The sequence below is a fragment of the Poecilia reticulata genome, chromosome 11 (assembly GCF_904066995.2).
Source record: "Poecilia reticulata chromosome 11, P_reticulata-male-v2, whole genome shotgun sequence".
NCBI classification, from domain to species: Eukaryota; Metazoa; Chordata; class Actinopteri; order Cyprinodontiformes; family Poeciliidae; genus Poecilia; species Poecilia reticulata.
Genome location: NC_088840.1, coordinates 5141808 through 5153626, shown reverse-complemented (window position 1 = coordinate 5153626; position 11819 = coordinate 5141808). Strand labels below are relative to the sequence as shown.

The 11819-nt window shown below is 39.0% G+C and overlaps 1 protein-coding gene across 2 annotated transcripts in view; it reads left to right on the top strand.

Moving 5' to 3' along the window:
• Positions 1-5678: 5678 nt before the first annotated feature.
• The window catches only part of slc66a2 (solute carrier family 66 member 2), a 33295-nt gene continuing 27154 nt past the window's right edge, over positions 5679-11819 (top strand). The window contains exons 1-3 of one of the 2 annotated variants that reach the window (XM_008421382.3): positions 5679-6313; positions 6951-7084; positions 9939-9989. In XM_008421382.3, coding sequence (XP_008419604.1) covers positions 6111-6313; positions 6951-7084; positions 9939-9989 — 388 coding nt within the window. In that variant the 5' untranslated portion in view covers positions 5679-6110. The remainder of the gene's footprint in view (positions 6314-6950; positions 7085-9938; positions 9990-11819) is intronic. The other variant, XM_008421383.3, reaches the window with a different exon arrangement.

Genomic DNA, 11819 nt, shown 5'->3' with positions numbered 1-11819 from the left:
TTGAAAAGTATCCAAATAAAGTGGAAGCAATGAAAACAAAAGCCCTTTTAGTGAAAGTCCATTCAAAGCAGGATTGATAGAAAGCACCAATGTTACAGAAGGTTGGATTAAAATGACTGAAGCTGATGGAACCTCTTAACTTCATCTAGACAGAGGAAGTTGGAACAGTAACAATACCCTGCTGGTACATAAACAGATACCGAACAATATATACTTCTGGTTTGTCCAACACATATAGATTTGATGCCATATCAGCTAACCAAGGTTCAGTATGAAAGTGATTCTGATAAATCTCCACAATGTTCTTTGGTTTCTCATTTAGCTGCAATCTGATTGGACTGGCTTTGAAAACAGGAGATCACAGTGTGGAAGCAACTCAAAAAAACGATGGTATATCTGGTTCAACTTCAAAGGAGGCTTGAAACAGGTCAAGTCACATGAGGTGGTCTAAGAGGCTGATCCAGGATCTTGAACATCACCAGTAAAATGTTGTTAGAAGATTGTAAAATGTCATGTAGGGAAACACAGCAAACATGAGGAACAAGGTGCTCTGGTCAGATGAGAACAACCTACAGGGTGAAAAACGAACGTCATCCCCGCTGTGACACATTGGGGATGTGTCACCCCGAAGAAGATGCTTTTCTTCTTCGGGGATATGGAAGTTGGCAGAGTTCAATTGGAATCATTGGAAGATGGTTGAAAATCAACCTGGAAGAAAACCTAGGAGCAGAGGTTCACCTTCCAGCACAGCAATGACTTTAAATATCCAGCCTGTCCAGAGTCACTTTGGACTGGCCTTGTCCTCCATGCCAGCTTGTGTCATCAGCTCAGTTACGTTCTTCTCCAGGTCGTCGATGCGAGTTCCCATCTGATTCAGTGCAAGAGTTAAATCAATCAGTCAAATTTTATTTGTATAGCACATTTCAGCAGCAAGGCATTTCAAAGTGCTTTACATAATTAAAATAAAAACAGCATGCGACAGTAAAGAGAAAGATTTTGGAAAAGATAAAGAGAAATAAAAAAAAAATAAATAGAAAAACAAAGACATCGAAAATGAAAAAACCCACTCTAATCCTAATTTAGCCATAAGCAACTCTAAACAGGTGGGTTTTAAGTTGAGATTTAAAGGCACCCAGTGGTTCAGCTGTTTTAGTTTTCTGGAAGTTTGTTCCAAATTTGTGGTGCATAGAAACTGAATGCTGCTTCTCCTCGTTTGGTTCTGGGGATGCAGAGCAGAACCAGAAGATCTGTGGGGTCTAGACGGTCGGTACAGCAATAACAGATCTTTAATGTATTGTGGTGCTAAACCGTTCAGTGATTTATAAAATAACAGTATTTTAAAGTCTATTCTTTGAGCTATAGGGAGCCAGTGTAGGGACTTTAAAACTGGTGTTATGTGCTCCATCTTCCTGGTTTTAGTGAGAACCCGAGCAGCAGCTTCTGGATCAGCTGCAGCTGTTTGATTTATTAGTCAGACCTGTGAAGACGCTGTTGCAGTAATCAATGCGGCTAAAGATAAACTCATGGATGAGTTTCTCTAGATCGTGCTGAGACACCAGTCCTCTAATCCTGGAGATGTTCTTCAGGTGATAGAAGGCCGACTTTGTGACTGTCTTAATGTGGCTCTGAAGGTTCAGGTCAGAGTCCATCACTACTCCCAGGTTTTGGAGGTTGGAGATCGGCCTGTAATTCTGCAGTGGTGATTTGTCCAGATTGTTCTTTTTTATCAGTGGTTTGATAACTGCTGTTTTCAAAGCCTTCAAAGACATCTGCAAACCTTTTTCAGCTGAATGTTACAACAAATCAGTTCTCAAGAGAATTCAATCAGAAAGACTTGAATGACAATCTGATAATTACCCATAATAAAGGTTTGTACCTACATTAGTTAAAAACAGTAGTTTACAAAACATTGTCTCAGTTCATCTTCAATTCATAGGAAACAGATTGAAGCTGATCCACAATTGCTTTAACAACCCCCGTTTTGCTTTTGGTGTATGTTCCACACACCCTTGTTAAAGAGCAGAGTTCTGTCTGGTTTATGCTCGACTCGTCCGCGAGGTCTCTGCGGCACCATGAGGTCAAGTTTCGGCATTTCAGCAACCACGTCACTCTGTGCGACAAAATTTTCCAAGCTGCGCACCTCTAAAATGTCATAACGACAAGGAGAGTTCAGTGAAAAAAAACATGGCAGACGAGCCAGAGCTTTTCTTGGTGCATTTTTGCAAAGAGATATTTTCCCCCCTTAGAGTCTTGCAGAATATCCGCTTCAGGGCGGATGAACCGCAGAGACTATAAATGTTGCAAAAGTTCTGTCAGCCTGGTTCCTCACATCTCTATTTTCCACTTCAATTGTTTTCACCACGAAGTGCATCTATATTTATGAATCCTTTGTAAAATGGGTATCATATTTAAAAGGGAAAAAAGCTAATGCACCATCCTTATTAGATTGTATAAATCATCTTAGTTCAAAAAGCTAAACTCTTTCATTGAAACCACACTTCTTGGCATTACAACTTACACCACTGGAAATTCTGTTTATTTCCTCTATGCTGGTCAAACACTGCTGTGGGATGGCATCCCATTCAAATCAGTCAAGGAGGTTGTGTTGGCACAAACAGCAAGCCCCACATCAACTCACTGCCACATTTAGCAAGCTTATTACATCCAGCACAAAATTGCATCTTCCTTACCGATGCAGGTTTAGGTGCTAATTATTTAAAACAATGAATGCTTTTGAATAATATTTTCTGGTCACAATGGCATAAAGAATGTCTTTTTTTTAAAGTGTCACTGCCCTCTGGTGGTCATCAAACTTCCTTGACTAAACACGTCATTATTAGTAAATGATTTCAAGTGTTTCAGCTGGGTGAAAACAAAAAGCTGTGTCACCAAAACCTTAAAGAATGAAAACAAAAGGGGGGAGAAAAGAGGATATTTCTTGACTCCAGCTGTTCAGATATAGCCAGAAATCTCTCCTGAAGTCGCTGCATCGTAGTTTCCATCTGAAGACACAGAAGAAGAAGAAAAAAAAAACTACCCTTGAAATGTAAAGTTAAACATGTTTAACTGAAACTGAAGTTAAGAAAGGTTTTCATAAGATCTGTGAGTTCCGAAGAGCAAACTTACCGCCTCTGTCATCTCTTGTGCAGCTTTACAGTCTGTTTTGGACATTTTCTCCAAGCCGCACAGTCGCGTTTTTATTCAAATGAAATATATCCCAAACGAGTCAATGTATAAGTATTTAGCTAAACGGAAAGGTTAGCACGACGTTAGAAATGGGTTCCCCTCTGTAACGTTGGCAGTGACTCCCCTTAACTTTGCGGCATATCAGCTGGAGCGACGAAAACTCCGACTTCCGTTTTTTGCCATCACTACTTCAAAGTAAAAGTTGCTCCCTTATTTAAAGCATTTGTTTAACCGAAAGCGGGTTACATTTTATGGTTCGAGCAAAACGGACGGATATTATATAAGACAACAGGAAGGAAAGCTAACTATACTATTTACTACAGCAGGGGTGTCCAAAGTCGGTCCTGGAGGCCCGGCATCCTGCATGTTTTAGTTCTCACCCTGGTTTAACGCACCTGCATCAAATGATGGGTCGTTAGAAGGCCTAATTGACAAGCTGAAAAGGTTGCGACTACCACCGACTTTGGACACCCCCTGTACTAAAGAGCTAGTACTGAAGACTGCTAGCTGACTACTAGCTCTTTAGTAGCTAGTAGTCTTTCTCCAGTCTTTCGTGCTCATTTTTACGACGTCGTTGTAGGGCCAATTAAAAGCACCCATTTGTGAGGACGAAAATCCCTCGTTGAAATCTGAAGGTCAATAAGATGATAAAGAAAACAATATAAGACAAATCTCTGTGTTTGTACTTTTGTAATGTCTGGAAAGTTGTATGGGGTTCTAAAAAGTTTTAGACTACAGTGTTTTTTGTTTTTTATATATATAATTTCCAAACGACCCAAAAATGTAAAAAAAAAAAAAAATTTTATTTGATGTGTACACTCTGCAAAGTTTAAAATATTAATTTGAACAAATAATATTTTTTTACCTTTATTTTGAAGTTAGACATTCTCTCATTTCCTGTTTCATAAAGCTTGAGTTTTCCTGGTTTGACTTTGACATCCACAGTGATTTGTGTACATGGGGGACAAAAAAAAGGCATTCTATTAACTGTTTGTGAACCGATCCAGTGAGATAGGTCAGGTCATGGTGGCTTTTTAAATAATTTATTTATGTCTTGATTCGTCAGAGCTGTAAAAACTGCTCCTGTCCTTCACTTTGGTTTTTATATAAGACTTTGCCCTTCTTGCTCTCACAGATCAAATGTAGTGAACAGACTGCAAACAGGGTTATGTAATTTTTGCTAAACCCTATAAAGCTTCATAATCCAGACTTTGCGTGTCTTTCATTTCCGTTGCTCAACGGAATGAAATTATAATGAGAACCCAAAATAGAAAGAGCAGTGGAAGTGTAGTGAGCACAGAACATAAATCAAGACGACATGATATGATGTGGAACTACAAGGGTACTAAAATAAACCCCGAAAGATGAATTATTGACGTTACCTCTGAATGCTCTTCAATAAAATACTTCTGGTTCTACTGCAGGGCTGCATAAAACGTTTCAGGAGACCCAGGGTGAAATCAGGGGTCCTACCTAAATATTTGGTTTCCTTGCCATCAAAATTTGTGCCTATAAGTAACACCACCAATATTTAACAACGTTGTGTTATTACTACTATTAATTAAAATAAACAGAAATCTGTTTTTCAGAAATGTAAGTTTTCAGGACCTTTGAAAAATGACCTGTTTTAAGAGACACTGTCTGCTGTTGTTTTAAAAAACCATACGGGCAACAAATCAAAGCAGCGTGTTATGGATTTCAGAGTTTCTAATTGGCAGCAAATCTTGAAGTGTCTTAATTTTTTCCTCACCAGAAAGCTTATTCTTTTTACTACATTTGACTCGGTGGTGGCATCAGACATCTTTTATGATGTTGTCTGTTGGAGCATCTGAGGTGCAAAAAGGAGCGTTACCATAGATTCTTGATTTTTCCTTCCAGCAGCTGTTGTTTCTTCCTTTGTTGTGATAAATTTGTCCTTGCTGTACACTTGAATTTCCCCAATGTTTGACAAATCTATTCTAAGAAAGGCACATCATTATTATAAGAATTTTTTTCACATGTTTTTTTTTTAATTTATTTATTGAAGGACTTGTACAAACAACAAGGCAGCAATACAAATAAGTATTCAAATACAGATAAGAAATTAGAGGCATGGGTGCAAAACCACAAGGAAAATAATGAAAACAACAAATAAAAAACTAAAAACACGCTTTCGGGGCACAAAACTAAATTATGTTCTACAACAATGTTGAGAAACTTCTAGGCTTTAAGACTCACTATTACTTTAAGGACTTTTACATAGCATAGAAACACACTGAAGAAAAACACAAAACATAGGCGACATTTTCTTCGGTGGTAATGCTTACCTAAGGTTTTTTTCGCCAATCGCCAGTAAAAATAAAGAAGAAGACCTTTTCCAGCATTTTTATAATGAGATAGAAGTTATTTTCTTATCGCAGCGAGAAAAGCGCACCATCAACTTGGCGGGTGAAGCATCTTGACTGAGTTCACCATCTTCGTTGGAGTTTGTGACGTTTCAGGAAGTGCAGAAGGAAGGAATAAACTGAATAACCGGCTGTGCTGCACAGCGAAGGAATGCTCGCTATGTCAATGCTGTACTTTTCTTTTTTTTGCAGTCAATTTTTAATATTATTTCACTGAGTTTTAAAAACCTAGGTTTATCATCTTAATTATGTAAATGCCGTAGCTCTGACTGACCTCTTGCTAGCATCAACACGACAACAAATCACCCCGCTAATCAGATCCTCGCTGATTTCCAATGTTGTAACACAACCTTCCGGTTTATCGTATCGATGTCGTGGCAGTAGGTTCCATTGTTTGTACATCCTGTGCGAAAGAGCAACCACAACACGGATGTTACTCCTCGCGCACACTCCGAGGCATCATCATCATCATCATCATCATCTGTCAATCCCTAGGAGCTCTGCCAGCCGGCTGGCTTCACTTTAGAACCGCAGCTGAACATGGAGGATGAGGTGTTCCAGCATGCTGTGTCCGTGTTCAGCTCGCTGGTGTCGTGGGTCGCCGCGGGTGCCATCATGTTCGGCGGTGTGGTGCCGTACATCCCGCAGTACAGAGACATCCACCGGAGCCAGAACGCGGAGGGCTTCTCCACCTACGTGTGCCTGGTGCTGCTGGTGGCCAACATTCTGAGAATCCTGTTCAGGTACGGCTGAGTCCTCCTCAGATCTCTGGGCATGTTTTGTGCCTGTTGAACCTTTTTTACTCTCAGAACTTCAGTATCAAATAGAAGGGATTTTATTATTATTATTTTTTTTATAAATTCGTTTCCATTTGTGTTTTTCTATTTTCTAAAAACAAAGTTTTAATGTTTTTTATTTTTCAATTATTTAAATTCATGCATTTAAGTTTAGCCCGAAATCTGAAAAGTGTGGTGTGCATTTATGTTTATCCCAAAATCTTAAAAGTGTGTCGTGCATTTATGTTTTCCCCAAAATCTGAAGTGTGGTGTTTATTTACATATCAGCCCAAAATCTGAAAAGTGTGGTCTGCATTAATGCTTAATTCGAAATCTGAAAAGTGTGGAATGCTTTTATGTTTAGTCCAAAATCTGAAAAGAGCAGACAGAACACCAGGCGTCCCCTACAAGGGGAACGGTTTAGATTAAAGCATACACGTACGTGTACTAGAATGGCCCAGTCAAAGTCTAGACCTAAATCTAGTTGATCATACAGTACCCTAAAACAATACACAGAAATCCGGGGGTGTAATGTGGCGAAATGTAAGAGACAAATTTAGGTCACTGTATGCTTCATCTTCTCTTCTCCATTTTTCCTTTCCAGATTCGGCCGATATTACGAGATGCCGCTGCTGTGGCAGAGCATCATCATGATCTGCACCATGCTGGTCATGCTCAACCTGTGCACCAACGTCCGCATGGCTGCCGAACTCGGCACCAAGAGGCGCTCCTTCTTAGGTCAGAGGCATTTAGATAACTCAAATACTGTGTGTGTGTGTGTGTGTGTGTGTGTGTGTGTGTGTGTGTGTGTGTGTGTGTGTGTGTGTGTGTGTGAGAGAGAGAGAGAGAGAAACTGGAACCCAAAGAGAAGAAGAAAACAAATAGAAAACAGAACTTCATATTTTGCTCCGTTTCAACCACAAACTTGTGTTGAATTTTTTCTAACAATAATCCCTAAATTCCCTTCATCAGTGATCAACTTCACTATTTCTGGTCAAGAAAAGCGTCACCACACTGCACTGTGATGCTGTCACCACCATGGTTCGCCTTGGGTGAAGTTTTCAGGCCGATGTTCGGTGTTGGGTTTCCACCATACGTACCATAATTTTGACCATTTTAGGGATTAAAAAACGTTAACCTTTCTTCGTTGTGTTTGCTATCCCTCGCTGGCTAACTGCTAGCAACACCTCACATGGCTTTCTTCTTCACACTCTACCATTAAGGCCGTAGAAACGTTCCCTTAAAAATATGTGGTTTTAAGGCAACAAAATGTGGAAAAGTTCAAAGAGAATTAAAAACTTTTGCTAGACATCCTGAAGTAAGAAATGACTTGGTGACAAAATAACTATAGTTGCTCCGTCTTTGTCCTTGTAATTAAAGATAAAAGGCTATAAATCTCCCAGTTGTAACAGGAGATCCTAGGAGCCGCCTTGGGTTTGATAAGGCCTGCCGCTTATTTACATTCAGCCTCTCATGTGATTATGTGTCTTATAGTAACTTTACCTTACTTTTAACTTGCCTTCAAAGGGCCTTTGGGTGACACACAACACTTAAAGGTTTTGGACGTACACCATTAGAAAATCCTTAAAGTGACGGCGTTATTCTGCTCTTCTAGAACCACAAACACTTCAGATCAGTTATAAATGGGCAGCTTATCAGAACAGCTTCACAGCGATATGCATTGCATCTGGAAATGATTTAAAATTGCAGGATGAAAGAGTATTACAGCTGAATGCCATGATGAAGGCATTTTTAACGGTCTTGCTCATAGTGTGATAAAAAGGTAACATTTCTGAGCCTTTTTGTTGCTACAGAAGTTCAGATAAACAGTTTATGACTGCAGCTAACCGTGTATTTTACACATCTGACAGCCTTATTGGTTTTTGCTGAGAAACTTCTAGTTTTTTCTTATTGATTCCTCCAACTTCATAGTGTGTTCCAGTTGGTTTCTTCAAGTTGGGTCCATTACATCAACATACAAATGGTGCCCTCTACTCAGTGTGGGTCAGATGAACCTGAAATACCATACGTAATAACAAAAATCCTAGCTTTTCTATGTTCAGATAAATATATTTTCACAAATGGCCAGTGCATAAAATGAAAAATATTTTATTTCTTGAAGACTTTCCTTATGGTCCAGACCATCAAACTGCCAAAGCACTTGCCTCCATGCAGATGGTCACGCTTGCTCAATAAATCAAGTGTTATAATTAGTAGCACCTAGTTGGCAACTGAAGTCACCCTGGAGGAATGGGAATTTTCTTTTTTACCTGTAATCCTTTAGTTTTAGTTTTCTACAGACACAGATCTTTGTTTGTTCTTCACGAGTGTGTGTTCCAGTTGATTTCTCCAATGTCTGGTCCTCTCCTATGGGCACCTAGCCGTGTGGCTGGACTCGGCTCAGCTCTACTCTACATAGTTTGGCCGGTTTTCCATTACAGTTGAGTAAAGGCTCCAGTGGGTGTCGTCGTCCTTTAGTCGGCGGCAAAAAGTAGCTCAGCGTGGTCCATACGCAACAAAAACACGATAAAACAACGCCGGAAGCTACGTCGAACCTTCTGCTCAGTCTGAGAGTTTTTGTCAGACTTGGTCGCTTTTGGAAGTTGACAGATTATTGAATCGTTTACAACATTTCTAAAATATGTTTAGTGTTTAGGTTCATTTCTGAACCTGAAGGCCCCAGACCTGATCTAGACTGATTCAATGATTACTTTGTATAATTGGAAAAAGAAATTGGACATAAATTAGGAATTCTAATCTTCACCCTGTGTGGACAAAGAGTTCACATGGTCACATACTTGGAGAACCAGTTCAGAACAAATGTTGCAGGCATTGAATGGCTTCTGTCTTTCTTAAATCCTCTAAAGGCAACAAGGGTGTCCTTTACTTTCGCTCTGCTTTTCTGTTGGTCCTGCATCTTTGCTTTAAAAGTAGTAAAAATGTGTGTTTGACAGCTTTATACTTGTAAGGTTGTGTTTAAATAGTTTTAGAATGTGGAAAAGACATGATTATTTTATTACGTTCTGAAACACAAAATACAAAAATGTAAGTAAGGCGTACTTTTTTTCTCTTCTTTTTTTTTACATGTGAGTTTCTGATTTAAAGGAAAATTATTTTTGCCTTTTTTTTTTAAACACCTAATCACTACAATTAATGCTACTTGCTTTCTTTTTTTTCCAGGAAGTTACAGTTAACAAAAAACACTGATAAAATCTCAAGTCAAATTTGCGTAGCAGACCGACTGCATTGAGTTCATAGCACTGACATAATGTCTTAAAAACAAAAAGTCACATAAGCAGGAAAGGCTGGCCCGATTGGTTAGGCTGCAAATAATAACGGGCTGTCGCGATTTCATTTTAATGAAACAAAACGAAACCAAATACTTTTTAATGTTTTTTTTTTGTGTGTGTGAAATTTAGTGTCAAGGCCCAAAATTGCTTCAACATCGTATCCGGATCGGACTCCCCTCGCTAATGGCTGAAACGTAGTCGAGCAGCCGGGAGCTCCGCTTTTCATCTGTTAGTGTTGATGAGAAGGCACACAGAAAACCAAGCTGTTTCTTCTTGTCCCTCTCTTTCCGTTTTGCCCGTAGCGACAGACAGTAAGGACGAGGAGGTCAGAATCCCTAAGAGGCTCTTTCTGGGTACGTACCTTGAAACGTCCGTTGTAGTTCATCCATCCCCGCTCTGTCTCCAGCCCCCCACTCCTCCACCTCCATGTTTCTCATGCATGACGCCAACCCAGCTAACACTCACTGCTCCCCTTCCCCTCAACTAACAGCAACTCTCTCACCTGCTTGGAGTTGCATCTGTTTCCTACAACGGCGTATTATGGCCATTGTAGATGGAAAAAAAAAAAAAAAAGAATAAATTTTCGCCAAAATTCACAAATTTTGAGGTTAACCTCTGACGTTTTCCAGAAAAGACGTTAAAAAAAAAAAACTCAGAGATTTTCAGATTAATCTCACAAATGTTCTAGGAAAAAAACTTAGAACATTTTTGACTTTTTGGGAACTTTCAGAGTTTCAAAAGTTGAAAATTTGTGACTGTTCAAACATAGAAAGTTCCAAGTTTTTTTTTGTTGAAAACTTGGGAGATTTCTTGCTGGAAATTTACTCTTTACTTTTGTTTTTCTTCCTATCTACATCGGCCCTAACATGCTGTTATAGTTTTGAACGGTGGAAGTTTCTTGCACATGTCCACCACAGCTGCTGCGTCACTGCATGTTAGTGTGTACGCCTTCGTTGCAGTGAAGTTATTCTTGAACAAGCTGCGTGGGATTTGCATGTTCTGTTCATGCCAGTATTTCACATGGATTCACAATAGAATTTGATGCAGAAACGCAAAAGTAAACGGTAGACTTCGCTGCATGTTTATTTTGTCATGATCCACTCTGTGAATGTGACATACGTTCTTTCTAAAAACTGTTGTGTTTTTTTTTTGTAAGCTTAACTTCTGACATGCTTTGAACTACACAAAGTTTCAGCGTAAGGAGTCTGTGGGACGGGATTCAAAACATTTACCCTGCCCTGAAAGAAATGCATCTATAGATCTATGAGATTACAGGTTGATTTTGTGAATAAAGTACAGATACGTCTCTACAGTGGCTTAGGACATATTTGTACCTCTACCTTTTTCCACATTAAGTTTTTTACAATTGGCAGAAATTGACAATTTGTTTCATTCTAATGCATAATTGTGAGTTTATTGCAAATTTTCCACAAAAATGGTCAAAAACATTGGGGTTAAGTGACCGCTACCTCCCAGCATGTAGATTTAGTAATCGGTCAATCCAAAAAAATATAAAAATCAACAGGTCGGCTTTACGCAGAAACAGCTGAGCTTTTACAAACAACGAAGCGTATACTAACGGAATGCTGTTATTGAATATTTTCTTATTATACTTAGTTTATTTGTGACTTCTACTATACTTCTGATATTGTACAAAAGTTAGGTGGTGAAATACAAAGATTGCAGGATGTGCCCATTTTTAAGATCAGGTTAATCAATAGAATAATCAACTATCAAAATAATAGGTCAATAATAGTTGTAGCCCTGTTATTAACCTAATTGCCATCACTACTGGGAAAGCAAAGTCTGATCATGCAGAATATTACATCCCCAAAAACACATAAAATTCATAAAACTGATCTCTAAGGAAGGAATAGTTTAAGATTTCGTGTGTTTGGCTTCGTGTGTTTGGCTGTGACTCTCCAACTTTTGATCTGCTGTATAGCAATTTCTTCTTTGTTTTTTATTTATTTATTTATTTAGGAAGATTAAGCATTTTAAAAGATGAGACTGTTGTGCAGCTTCTGAGCTGTGCTCCCAGATATGAACACTAGATGGCGGTAGGAAACAGTAGATCCCATACCCAGAAAAGTCCCAGCGCTCGGTGAACCCTGCTGTAAAAACAAGCAGATTTGTTGTCAGATGTTTTATACTTATTCAATTGGATATATATATATATATAT